The sequence below is a fragment of the Malaclemys terrapin genome, chromosome 1 (genome assembly GCF_027887155.1).
Source record: "Malaclemys terrapin pileata isolate rMalTer1 chromosome 1, rMalTer1.hap1, whole genome shotgun sequence".
Classification (NCBI taxonomy): domain Eukaryota; kingdom Metazoa; phylum Chordata; order Testudines; family Emydidae; genus Malaclemys; species Malaclemys terrapin.
In genome coordinates this window covers 196,413,199-196,427,650 of record NC_071505.1, presented here as the reverse complement: position 1 = coordinate 196,427,650, position 14,452 = coordinate 196,413,199, and the positions used below count along the sequence as shown (strand labels likewise).

General features: G+C 42.3%; 1 protein-coding gene across 3 annotated transcripts in view; it reads right to left on the bottom strand.

Annotated features, from left to right (window-relative positions):
• SLC37A1 (solute carrier family 37 member 1) overlaps positions 1-14,452 on the bottom strand; it is a 59,505-nt gene that overhangs the window by 37,372 nt on the left and 7,681 nt on the right. For all 3 annotated transcript variants that reach the window (XM_054004940.1, XM_054004929.1, XM_054004951.1), the window contains exons 4-8: positions 11,109-11,235; positions 6,841-6,919; positions 5,523-5,658; positions 3,740-3,816; positions 1,220-1,386 (exon numbers count right to left, since the gene is read on the bottom strand). In XM_054004940.1, coding sequence (XP_053860915.1) covers positions 1,220-1,386; positions 3,740-3,816; positions 5,523-5,658; positions 6,841-6,919; positions 11,109-11,235 — 586 coding nt within the window. The remainder of the gene's footprint in view (positions 1-1,219; positions 1,387-3,739; positions 3,817-5,522; positions 5,659-6,840; positions 6,920-11,108; positions 11,236-14,452) is intronic.

The following is a 14,452-nucleotide window of genomic DNA, read 5'->3' as shown; positions in this document are numbered from 1 at the left end:
GGGCAGTTAGGGGCTGGGGTTCCCAGGTGGGGGTGGTCAGGGGATGAGGAGCAGAGGGTGGTTGGATAGGGGATGGGAGTCCCGGGGGGGCTGTCAGGGGGCAGGGGTGTGGATAGGGGTCGGGGTCCCAGGAGAGGGCGGTCAGGGGACAAGGAGCAGGGTGGGTTGGATGGGTCAGGAGTTCTGAGGGGGGCAGTCAGGGGGCAGGAAATGGGAGGGAGTGGATGGGGGGTGGGGGACAGGCTGTTTGGAGAGGTGCAGCCTTCCCTATCCGGCCCTCCATATAGTTGCACAAACCCAATGTGGCCCTCGGGCCAAAAAGTTGCCCACCCCTGGTCTAGCCCCAAATGAAAAAACAAAACAAAACAAAACAAAAACCCACACATTTATTTTGACCTACAGATATATTTGTTTCTTTTCTTTAATATTCAGCCCACAGACAAAGAGCACAGTTAAGTTATTTTTAGTTAGACACAATGCATTTGAAGTCAAGTGAAGATGTCATATGTTATCAGAGTAGGAATACCCTGATTCCCCCATCCATACGTGGAGTCTGAGCCTTGCCTCACAAGTAGACTCACTGAAGTCAAGTGAAGATACAAGTTCAAGAGGATATGGTCTGGGGTGAAGTAGGACAAATACATTCTGGCAGGGTATCATGTTGCTGCAATCACTCCACATGGTGCTCTGCCTTAAGACCACTCAGAAACAAGAACTCGTGCAGGATGCCGTGGCCAGCTTAAGTAGAGGTCCTGACCAGGAGCACGTTACACCCGTGCTCCATGATTTGTATTAGTTCCCAGTAAATTTCAGAGTGGAATTCAAGGACTTGGTGTTAAAGCTGTAAAGCTCTAAATGGGTTAAAAACCAGTTACCTGAGAGCTGGCCTTTCTCCCCAGGCCAGAGTTGTGATTAGTAGAGACCCTTGAGCTATAAATGAGAGAGCTGCTGGCAGGGGATCAGACTAGGACCTTGCAATTGCCCCCTTAGGATGTCACATCTTGACCTTCTGAACATGCTGAAAAGCTCATCTTTTTCTCCATGTAGCTTCTGGGAAGGATGTGACCCGAGTGTCTGGTGGCTATTTATTTAGGTATGAGCAGCCCTTTATAAGTATTTTGCATTGTGGATTTTAATTTGTGTAATGCAGGTTCCCAGCATAGGATGGGCAACACAGTTTTGTAGAAATCAAAATCAAAATAAGGAAATATATACTTACGTTCAATGAGAAACAGAAAACAAACGATCCCCAGGCAAGCAATAACAACACCAGGAACCACAAAAGACAGACCCCAGCAGGTAGATACCCAGTAACCAGCAATTAAGGATCCTAAGATATTCCCTACGGAAGTGTGAGAATTCCAGATTCCCATGATCAAACCTCTCCTGCATTCAAAAGGATGCCAATTTTAGTTAGTCTGCTCATAAACATTATTAAGTAGCATACAGAATGACAGACAGCAGTTAATCTTTGGCACTGTTGAAATATTTGAGTCCTTATCACTCTATAACTGTACATAACCCTTTATGCTGCCTTTTACCTGACCATTTCCAAGTACCTAAACATTAATGAATGTATCCTAAGAGCTTCCTTGTGCAGGATATGGGCATTATTCAGAATCTGACATGATTGAGACCTACTAGCCTGATTAAGTATCAGAGGGGTAGCCGTGTTAGTCTGAATCTGTAAAAGTGAGGTTCTTACCCACGAAAGCTTATGCTCCCAATACTTCTGTTAGTCTTAAAGGTGCCACAGGACCCTCTGTTGCTTTTTAGCCTGATTAAGGCCATTGAAATACATGGAATGACTCCCATTAAACTTCAGTGGATTTTGGATCAGGTACTAAAGATGCATTTTTACTAGGAAAAGGTAAGATGTGTTCTTAGTTTGAATCACCTATGTCTACACTAGAACTGTTACAGCGGCACAGCTGCAGCACCGTAGCATAGACACTTGCTATAGTGACAGAAGGGGATTTTCTGTCATTGTAGTAAATCCAGCCCCTTGAGAGGTTGTAGCTAGGTCAATGGAAGAATTCAGCCTGGTCGACACTACAAAAGTTAGGTCGATGTAAGGGTAGGCGGAATCACACAGGATCACTATTGGCATTTCAACATCACCAATGGTAATTTGCAGGTCAGGAAAGTCAGTCCTTGCTTGAAGCTTTCTGAACAGTCCTGTGTTCTTAAAGATGTGAGCAGCATCATGCACGTTCTGCCCACATTGATGTTAATGAAACATCCTCGGTGATCCGCCAATGCTTGCAATAACCACAGAAAAGTAGTCCTTTTTGTTGATGTACTCTGTGGCAAGGTGGGGTGGTGCCAAAATGCGTGCCATCTATTGTGCCACTGCAGTTTGGGAACCCCATTACTGCAAATCCATCCACTATGTCCTGCACACTGCCAAGAGTACAGTCCTGCATAGCAGGAAACAATTAATGGTCCTTCACACTTGCATGACAACGCCCCCCACAGTGGATTTTCCAACTCCAAAATGATTTCCCACTGAACAGTAGCAATCTGGCTTTGCAAGTTTCCACCGTGTGATTGGCACTCGCTTCTCCCTTATCAGTGCAGCTCTCATTTTGGTGTCCTGATGCAGGAGGGCTGGGGTGAGCTCAGCACACAGATCCAGGGATGCGGCCTTGCACATCTGAAAATTCTATAGCCACTGCTCATCATCCCAAGCTTGCATTATATGTAGAGTTACCAGATAGCAACTGTGAAAAAATGGGACATGAGTTGGGGGTAATAGGTGCCTATATAAGAAAAAGTCCCAAAAAATGGGACTGTCCCTTTAAAAACGGGACATCTGGTCACCCTAATTATATGATATGATCCCACCAGTCAGTGTTCATTTCTTGGGCCCAGAAGCGGTGAAGCTGCAGAGCTGCAGTTGTGCTGGTGTAGGTACTTGTAGTGTAACATACTCTTACTGATCAGACAGTAGCATCTATAATAAGGACATCAGATCCTAGAGTAGCATTAATGTGAATTATTTCTGTGCAACTGCCATTGGTGCCAATGGTGCCAATGCAGCTACCACAATGCTATGGAGAAACACTGTATGATGTTACAAAACAACAGTAAAATATCTCCCACTACAGGACTGAAAAAGTTGGCTTTGAAAAAAGTGAGCACTATGAAACAGCAAAAATTTTTGTTAATCCATCTGCCAAATAGAACCTCTTTAAATTCATACTTTGAGTTGTATTATAAAAACTGTGAAAAAAGCCTGGCTTAGCCCCGCTGCACCGCCAACTGGACTTTTAGTGGCCTGGTCATCGGTGCTGATCAAAGCTGCCAGGGTCCCTTTTCGAAAACCAGACGCCTGGCAACCCTAGCGGGCAGGGGTAGGAAGAGGTGGAGTAGGAGTGAAGTCTTGGGGTGGGGTGGGTGTAAGTGCAGGCAGGGCCTCGGGAGGAGGAGGTGGCCAAGTGGGGGCAAGGCCTTTGGGTGGAGCGGGGCCACAGTACGGGTGCCAGTGGTCCCTCCCCCCATACTTCTGGGGAGCTCCTCATACTCCCACCCAGCCTCCCCAAACGCAAGAGTCACATGCTGCCTACGCATGACAAACAGGCAATTACGTATTTTTAAAGGATCTTCCTTAAAGACTTAATTCAAAAATCACTGAAACTAAACGGGAGTTCTTACACTGGCTTCATCAGGTTTTGTATTAAGGCCTAAAAACCACCCACATATAGTCCCAGTATTTAAAAAATATGTATATTTTTACCTTCCTTTTCCAAACCAGTTGCCAATGCAGGTAACCACACTGGGCCAGCCAGTGGTTTGCACCAATCCATTAGCTATCTGAAATCATATTTCAAAAAATATTTTATGAATATGAAAATTCTTACACAAAATTTCATGCTAAGTGCTTCCTTAGAAGATCCTAAATTGCATAAGAACAAGCCTACATTATCATTAATATTAGATTAATATTTTTCCCCAAACACCATTATTCAGCAAAAATAAAGTAAGACTTTATACATACAGCACTTTGTATCCAAGGATTTCAAAGCTTTTTATAGGGCAAACCTCCACAAATTGTCGTCTCAGGCTTTGCCAAAGATCACACGGAATGTGACAGTGCTAAGGGCTCTTAACTCCCACTGCTCTAACCACTTCATAGTATTTTCACCTGAATATGAGTTTAGGAAAATGTATGGGTGAAAATAAATGCTCAAAAAACAAAGTCTTATGAAAGAATGTAGAACCTAGAATTTAAAAGGACTAAAAGAAAAGATGTATAAACTGAAGGGACAAATTTCATATATACTAAATTCAGTCTTAGGGTTGAAGTTGAAATGAAGTTCTTTAACAACCCGTTTAAGGCTGGGATTTTCGAAGGATACTAAGGGAGTTAGGTACCTGACTCCCATCAATGGGGCACTTCACTCTCTTAGGCTCCCTTGAAGATTCCATCCTAAAAACCCAAGTCACTAATACCATGGGGATAACATAATAGTTCACATTTACAATATACAGTTTAAAAAACAAAATAAAATTTATTCAGGCAAACTGTTGTAATTTACCTATCAAAAGCAGCTTTAATAACTCTGGGTGGGATTTTCAAAAGCCTACACTTCGAGTGGGAGGCATAATTCCCAGCTCAAGGAGACATACCCAGGCTAGCTCTGATCGAGCTGATCAAGCTAGCACACTAAAAATAAACAGTACCTGTGGCAGTTCAGGCAGCAAGAGGAGCAAGACACCCCGATTACGTATGTGTCGGAGACCACAAGTATGTAGCCTAAGTGTAGCAGTGGTAGGAGGGGCTAACTGCCTTGAATACGTGTCTTTGGTCTCAGACTGGTACCTACTTCAGGGCACCTAGCCTCTTTTACAGCTCGCCCTGCCACAGTTACAGTTAATTTTTAGCATGCTAGCTTGATCAGAGCTAGCATGGGTATGTCTCCTTGAGCTGGGAATTAAACATCTCCCGCTCTAAGTGTAGGCATACCCTAAATGATTTAGGAGCACAAGTCCCACTGCCTTTCACTTAAAGCTTCATCCAAAGTCCATCGACGTCAATGTAAAGTCTTTCCATAGATTTCAACAGACTTTGGATCAGACCCACAAGATTTCTGAGAATTCCACTCCATGGGTTTTTGTTGCACCAGCTGGCAATATCGTGAACACTTTTCACCAGTGCAGGAAACTGCTCAGAAAAAGACAGTACCCTACACTCAGGTCTTAGCAGACAGGTAAAAGTAAATGTCTTTGTTCTCAAAGGTATATTATTTCTCACGTTTAGGTTTACACACGTGAATGATCTGGGATTTTAAACAGTTCATTTTAAAAAAAATATTTCATTTAAAACATATCTTTATTTTTAAAACTATGTATTTCTTGAGACGCTATGGCAAGTAATCTCTTAACAAAACTGAATTACATTCAAACCAGAATGGAATGCATCTCGCCATGTAACCATTAAATGCTACTCACATCTGAAAATAAAATAAATAAATATGGAAAGCCAACGAATCTAGGGAAACAAACAACAGTATGCTTACCTGAGCTATCATGTAGAACCACAGGTTATGTATATTATAGAAATAGCCCAACCCAAACATTGCAGTGAAGAGTCCACTGGCAAGCATTCCAGCTGTTAGATAATACCGGATAGGCAGTCGCTCTCCTATTATACCACTGAGAATGTACAGGGGTAAAGAAAAAAACATTTAAAAGAAACATGAAACATTTCACACACCAAACTTTCATAGCGCATAAAGAGGATGTTCAAATTCTGGATCTATTAGGGTTTTCCCTACAAGTTTCAACAGAAATTTTAACTAAAAATCAAGCAATTAAATAATAAATATTTGGTGCATTACATAACAAATGCTGATATTATGAGAACTGAATGGTTTTACTGTGGGCATAATGGGAATTACTTTCCACGTGATTCTTCACGTTGAGTGTATCTACACAGCAGTGGGGAGGTGTAATTCCCAGCTCATTCAGATATACATGTGCTAGCCCTGCTTGAGCTAGTGCACTAAAAATAGAAGCACAGATGTGGCAGCGCAGGCTGTGTCTTGGGCTTGCTGCCTGAATACAATCCTATCCAAGATCCTAGTATGTACTCAGGTGGCTAACATATGCCATCACCCATACCACCACAGCCACACTGCTGTTTTTAATCAGGATAGCCTCAGTGTGTAGGTCTACCAGATCTGGGAATTAAACTACACAGCTGCTATTTAGACATACTCATTGATGTATATGGGCTGGATTGTCACCTGTGATACATTTCAGTTCAAGGGAGTAAGAATCCTTCCTAGGAATTTCTGTAAGGGTTTCAGGATCGTCACTGTGAAAAATGTGCCTAAGGGTTTGTCTACACTATCTGCCAGATCGGCAGGCAGCAATCAATCCAGTGGGGGTCGATTTATCGTATCACAATAAAATCGACCGGTGAGCACTCTCCCGTCGACTCCGGTACTCCACCAGAATGAGAAGTACAAGCAGAGTCGACAGGAGAGCGTCAGCTGTCGACTTACAGCAGTGAAGACACACTGGGAAGTAGATCTAAGTAAGTTGTGTATCTTAGATCGACCCCGCGCGGTAGTGTAGACAAGCCCTAAAATCAGGTCTTTGTGGGTGTGAGACAATCCAAATTTCTCCTTCCTTCTTCAGTGATCATTCATCAGAAGCTTCCCAAAAGGGAAGGATAACAGATTAGAAGTATCAGAGGGGTAGCCGTGTTAGTCTGAATCTGTAAAAAGCAACAGAGGGTCCTGTGGCACCTTTAAGACTAACAGATTAGAAGCAGTGCAGCCTTCTGAATCAATAATTCAAGAAGTATGGAAAAAAGTCTAAAGGAATTACCTCAAATACATTCCAACTGCATAAGCACACAGAAATGAGTAATCCAGGGCTCCCAGTAATTGTTTGTAATTGTTCTTGTCTAAGAAAACATTTTCAAAACAAATCAGTGGAATAAGTTTATCAATAGCTTTCAAACCCTTATTATATATTTCATGTACAGGTCTTGGAAATCTTTAAAAAAAAAAACACTATAGGCATTTTTAGTTCAAAGTGAATTTTCTAGCAGAAAAAAAAAGAATGCCAGTTTCTTGACACTTTGCATTCTACTTAACCAAAGAATACTATATTTTCTGTTTTCATCTATTACATGTTAGAAAAACATTATTTGAAGCATTCTTAATCTCCTCTTACCCAATTCATATAAAAAACAACATTTGGAAATGGAAACCACAAATTTATTAGCAAAATATACTGTATTTTCAAGCGTCTAAGAGAACAAAGTTCACAAAAGTCTACAAAAATATATTTAAAATTCCTTAAAAGGAAAATATACTTTTCAAATATGTCAGGTCCTAACTGCAAAGATGGCGGAAGCAAATTTTAAAAAGCCATCTGGCAAAGACTAGCTACTTTTAAAAAACAATACAATTAAAAAGGATGTTGTGCTTTGTTCTTTAATGCTAGAAAATAAATATTTCTTCAGTTTTTTCCCCTCCATTACAATGTTATCTCTGATCCTGTAATCCTGCTTGTGTGGGCCCTTGCAGCCCATATGTCCCTAAACCGCTGACTGCCAGAAGCTGGGACTGGATGACAGGGGATGGATCACTCATTAATTGTTCTGTTCATTCCCCCTGAAGCACCTGGCACTGCCCCAGTCAAAAGACAGGCTACTGGGCTAGCTGGACCATCGGTTTGACCCAGTATGGCCATTCTTATTAGCCCACTAGAGTCAATGGGGCTCTCTGCATGTCAAGAGACCATCCATGCAGATACAAATCTCAGGATCAGGGCCATTATTTTGACATATTGGATGAAAAGGAGTAAGGTTAGATGACATGGTAATTAAAATGTCCATTGTTGCTCGACCAGTGATGGGAGAATGACTATCGATTGAAAATGTTCAGCTAAAAAACAGGTGTTGGATTTATGCACAAAATCTATGAACTGCACACAGGCCCAGGTCAGCCAGGGACTAAAACGCATGTCAAACTGGAAGCATTTGAGTAGCTCCACCAATTTCAACAGGACTATTCATATGTTTAAAGTTAGGAACATGCACAGATTTTTCTAAATGGGGTCACAGATGATCATGCACAAGAGGAGGCAGCCATTTGAAAAATCAGGACTTGTCAGAATTACCACCCGTCCATCCCCATTTTGAACACTACTACTTGGGCCTCAAATTAGTGCTGGCGACAGACTGACTTCATAAAGAAACACAAGCTAAAAAGGTAATGAAAACAATGGTGTTCAATACCACATAATTTCCTGCAATTTTCAGCTTTTAAATTAATTATTTTTAGAAACCTGTTGAATATAACACTGTACTCAACAGTAACTTTCAATCAGGGGCTTCTGAAAGGAGAAAAGTTTAAGGTGTTTTTACCCCCTCAGGACCTAGTCTATCAGAATGTTACACACATACCCTTTTAGGCCCCAATCATGAACTGAACTCCATGTGTGCAGACCCTACACTCACACAGAGCCCTTTAATGGAGCTTCACCCAGGCACAGAGCGTGACAGAGTAAGATATGTCTGTATCTCATTATGAATTCTGGTTTGTACCATGTGTTGAACACTAGTCTGCACTCCGTCCAGGGACAGACTTTTTACTACATTCCCAACAGCTACCCAGCCCTGGAAAGGTGTTTGACATTTCACTGAAGGACCATCACACTGACAGCAATCCCAGAGCTATCAATTTTGAATGATTCTCAACTGCTGGACCATTCCATGGAACAATGGTCTTTCTACACAGGGGACAGCCATGGGTGGTTGGGAAGTATGCCTGGTGGATCTGGAGATTCTCAGGTTAGGTCTGCATTTACAACACTACTGCAGCTGTGCTGCTCTAGCTCTTCTGTGCAGAAATTTACTTCAGCGATTGAAGGGATTCTCCCATCACTGTAGTAAATCCACCTCCCTGAGAGATAGTAGCTAGGTCAGCAAAAGAATTCTTCCATTGGCCTAGTGCTATCTACATGGGGCGTAGGCCAGCTTAACTATGTCACTCAGGTCTGGTCTATACTACCCGCCTGAATTGGCGGGTAGAAATCGACCTCTCAGGGATTGATTTATCGCGTCCCAACGGGACGCGACAATCGATCCCCAAATCGGCGCTCTAACTCCACCAGCGGAGGTGGTAGTAAGCGCCGCCGACAAAAAGTGTCAGAAGTCGATTTTGCCGCCGTCCTCACAACGGGGTAAGTCAGCTGCAATACGTCGAATTCAGCTACGCTATTCACGTAGCTGAATTTGCGTATCTTAAATCGACTCCCCGCTGTAGTGTAGATGTACCCTCAGAGGTACAGATTTTTCACACCCCTGAGCGATGTAGCTGGGTCAATCTAATTCTCTAGTGTAGACCAGCCCCCAGTTTGAGCACGTGGTGTGACAGATGTTGCAACCGCATCCAGTATAGTTAGGGACTATACTGTAGTAATTTTATGAATGGTTTTTACATCACATTAGACTAGGGATTGCAGGCTACTCCACCAGCTCCTCCAGGAATGAAAAGCAGTAGAAGGGTGATGGAGGCAAATCACTCATGCTGTAAACACCTCCAGAGGAGTGCCACCCTCTGGGGAGCTTTGCATACACTCCCTGGCTCACCGTGATACATAAACCATTCATAAACTTCATACGATATGGTCCCCAACTAGCCTGCAGGTGGTTGCAATATCAAAGGGAGAATATGCAGGTACATTTTCCCTGAAACTGTGACACATGGCACACAAGCAGAGGCCCTATTTAAGAGCAGGGTAAGGAGAATTTAAAGGAGAACTCTGCTCAGCCTGAACGGCTGATGAACCATTGACTCAAAAGAAGGCGTGAGCACAGACTAGAGAAGAGTGTGTTTCAGGACTGTCATTTGCGAAGCTCTGTAGTGCTTTATCAGTAAAGTCACTGTGGTAAAGAAATTCTTCTGGTGAACCTGTGCTCCTTGCTTAACTGCCACGTTGTCCCCAAAAGGGTTAAACTAGGAGCCCCAGAGTGCCCATGGACTAGGTGGAACGCTGAGTGTGTGTAAGCAACGGGGGATGGGGAGACCGGTGACTAGGGTCTCAGACACTGGTTTTCAGGGTCTAGGATGGTTAGATGGCGGCACCCCATTTTCTAAGGAAGGGTGTCAGACAAGAGGTATGTGCTCAGGAGTATGCCCTAGAGTCCCAGAGCTACAAATGTATAGTGGGTTACCAGGCCACTTGATAACACAGGGGTCTACCTACACATAGCTGAGAGTGCAGGATCACAGCCTTAGTTAGTAATAATTGAACAGTTTCTCCTTTGCTAGTGGGCTATCAAGTTACTAGGATCTTCTATTCTACTGACATTCCCTGTTTATGATCAGATGCTGAACACAAGATATCAAGCACTTATTCAAAATCTCAGTTATTATATTCAAATTATTACAGTATTAACTTGTAAATAAGCAAAACATAGCCTTTTAATTACAATTTAGTTTTCTAAATGAGCATATTTTCTTTGTTTTGAAGGTGCCAGCATTTCTGGAATGTGCATGGCATCAATTTATACAGCTGGTTAGAATTCCATGGGAAATTCTGACATTTCAAAATTTGTTTTTGTTCCAACTCGAAAATATTGATTTTTTCCACTGACTGGAAATTCTGGAAGCATTGAATTGTTTTGTTTCAATAGTATCAGGACCATATAAAATATAATATATTTGATAAAATATAAATGTCAAAATGAAATGAAGTGAGAAAGCCAAAATGATCAGTTATGTCATATTTCCATAGCAAACATATGTGGAATCACCACATTCCCATGAAACAATTAGATCTGACAAATTTGCATTTTCTAACTGAAATTTGTTCCATCAAAAAGTTTAAGACCAGGTGTAATAGTTTAGTCTTCAGCAGCTGAACTCATAATTTATTTGGAAAAGATGTTCTTGTAAGAGACTTGCCATTTAAAGCTTCATCTCATTTGGGTCACTCACAACATATTAGCCAGGTTAAATTAAAAACAAAACATGCCCCTCCTCCCCGTTTTTCCCTGGGAAGAATCCCTGTGATAAGTAACAAGGTACAATACTTGTATAAATATCATCATTTGCATGCTAATTTTGTAATAAACTCACCAAATGGCTCCCAACCACACTGAGACTCATTAGATAACTTTTTAACAGGCTGAATCTGGATGGCATATTCTTTGTAGGAGTTGAGTTCAACTTCACTTGGAGGAGCACAGTGCTTATGTAGTTCTCCCTAATGTAGAAAGAGAATTTGACAATATAAAATTCATCCAGTACAGAATCCTGCTATACACAATACAGTAGCAAATTTAACAAATCTAGCTATTTATGGGCCCAAACTAAAGCCCGTTTAAATCAATGGTATATCTATCCTTTTTAATTTGCAGTGCTGTTATAGCTGTGTTGGTGCCCTGATATTAGAGAGACAAGGTGGGTGAGGTAACATCTTTTACTGAATCAACTTCTGTTGGTGAGACAAGCTTTAGAGCTACACAGAGCTCTTCTTCAGGTCGGTCCAATAAGAGAGATTATCTCACTCATCTCATCTCTATACTATCTATTGTAATGGCTTTGGATCAGTTCCTATACATGAAACACCCTTCACCACATGTGAGGCTAGTAACAATGTTATAGTGACAGTGCTTTTCATACCGAGAGATCCCAAAACACTTTATGAACACTAGGCCTGATTAACCACTGTTACGCTGCAGTTTTGTGTCACTATGAACGCCAAAGGATCCCTACAAGGTTTGGCTGGGAGTTACACTGGTATAAGATTGAAATAACACAATCCTACACCTATTAGAAATCAATGGAAGTTTTGCCATTGGCTTTACTGGGAGCAGGACTGGGCTCCAAAACTGACAAAAACTACAGCCCCAGTCTTGCAAACAATTATGTACCTGCTTAACTTTAAGTACTGTGAATAGTCCTATCAAAGTCAGCGTGCACAACATTAAGCATGTGCGTCAATCTTTGCAGCACCAATGGCAATGTATTGTATTTCATCCCATATAATGAAGCACAGCCAAGTTTCGGACAGGCATAGAAGAGAAAAAACACACCCCATTGAAACTGCAAGGGAAATTTAGGTAGGCGAAATGTAATTACCAGGATTGACACAGCAGAGTTTGACACCCCTATTCTCACTACAAGTGCTATGGGAACTTTGGTGATCAGAAATAGGCCAGGACTTGGATTTTACATCTCATTGGAACGATGGCATCTCCAACAGCACACTACTCAACATGCTGGGGAAATGGCCCAGTTTGCCCAGAAGCTCCCATAGAAGTCAACAAGCATACTTCAGTGGTACATGATACCATACATATCAAACAGAAGCAGAATACCTCTCTCCACCCCCCCACCCAAGGAAAAAAAAATGATCTGTTCACAATGTTCACAATATACAAAGGGGTAATGGTATATTTTTCTAAAAATACTCATATGTAAGTGATGTTCTCAGACATGCAGGTGTAAATCTGGAATAGCGCCATTAATCTCAGTGAAGTTACTCTGGATTTACATTGCTGTGAATAAGGGCAGAATGTGTCCTTATGTCATCTGAGAACATTGCAATGCCCTTTCCTTCAACAAAGAACATTTTATTTTTCAGTTTATATCTTAAACATGTCTCCTCATCCCCAAGCACACAACTACTGCTGCAAGCTGATGTGCATGAGCAGACTTCTAGGTCTGTGAAGAGTCCCACTGACATAACCAGGACTCCACATACATGTAGGGATCTGCATGTACAGATCACGTTGCAGGACTGGAGCCCATGAGTTAGCGTATCATTACACCCAAAAGGAATCAGAACAGTAAAATATACGGACAGGGCCGCCCAGAGGATTCAGGGGGCCTGGGGTCTTCGGCGGCGGGGGTCCTTCCGCTCCAGGTCTTCGGGGCACTTTGGCGGCAGGTCCTGGAGTGAGTGAAGGACCCGCCGCCGAATTGCCGCCAAAGACCCGGAGCGGAAGAAGCTCCGGGTCTTCGGCAGCGGGTCCTTCACTTGCTCCGGGTGTGTTCGGCGGCACTGAAGGACCTGCTGCCAAAGACCCGCCAAAAACTCTTGTGGGGGCCCTTGAAAACTCTCGTGGGGGCCCCTGCGGGGCCCAGGGCAAATTGCCCCACTTGTCCCCCCCTCTGGGTGGCCCTGTATACGGACACTGCAAAAACAGACTTGGGCGGGGGGTGGAGGGGAGGGAGAAATCAATCAGCTTTTGGAAGGATCAGTATTAAAAAAAAAATGAAAAAAAAAAAAACAAAACACACCACAAAGTCAAAAAATAAAAATAGAAAATATAGTTTGACACGTCAAGCTGCAGGAAACTTCAAAGGAGATACAGGGAGGAAGGGATTAAAGGCCTGGTCTACACTAGGGGGAGATCGATCTAAGATATGCAACTTCAGCTATGAGAATAGCGTAGCTGAAGTCAACGTATCTTAGATCAACTTAGAATCACTTACTTTGCATCCTCGCAGCGCAGGATCGACGGCTGCCACTCCCCCGTCGACTCCGCTTCCACCTCTCGCCGTGGTGGAGTTCCGGAGTCGACGGCAGAGCGATCGGGGATCGATTTATCGCGTCTACACTAGACGCGATAGATCAATCATTACCCGCCAATCCGGCGGGTAGTGCAGATGTACCCTTAGTTTATTAGTTTTTAATTAGATCAAGTAACTGCTTACACTGCTTAAGGCCAAGCTACCAATACCTAACACTGATTTCCAGAGCAGTATGGATGGAAATTTCATTCTTGAGAATTATGCTCTCTTTAAAAAATGCTATTTTATAACCCCAACCAAATATAATCTAAAGTAAGATAACATGGTTTTCAGTAGGACGATCCCAGTCTATACAGATCAGAGAAACAGTGCTAACGTCAGTTTTATCCCTTGTGTAAACAGGTTCTTAGTGGGAATAAAATCAAAAGGTTAATGAAACACCTGACAATTTGAAATGTAAACAATGAAACCACATCTAAGCAATTTGCATTCTGATGACAGATCCAATGCTATTTATTTACTGTATGGAGCAAGGCTTTTCTTTTTATTATTAATATGAATAGGCTGTTGAGCAATAAAGTTAAAAATATACCTGAGAAATAACTTCAGGTTAATGTACAGCCAAAGTCTAAAGGTGAAAATGAAATACATTATATTTCTCTGACATCACGGCACTAGCTCATGCATAGTACTGCACAAGAACCAAAATCGGTTTGAAGATCTAATGCACACAATTTACTCAGTCTCGATAGATTCCTCAGCTCTGAGCAACTCTTCTAAGATTTCAAGCCTTGATCCTGCAAACACTTACACGTGTACTTAAGCTTAACTCATGTGAGGGGCTAAAACCAGAAGTATGTGCAGTATTCTAGGTGTGGTCTCACCAAAAATGTATAGCATGGAACTATGGTATGACAACTGTAATTATCGGCACTTGTTTT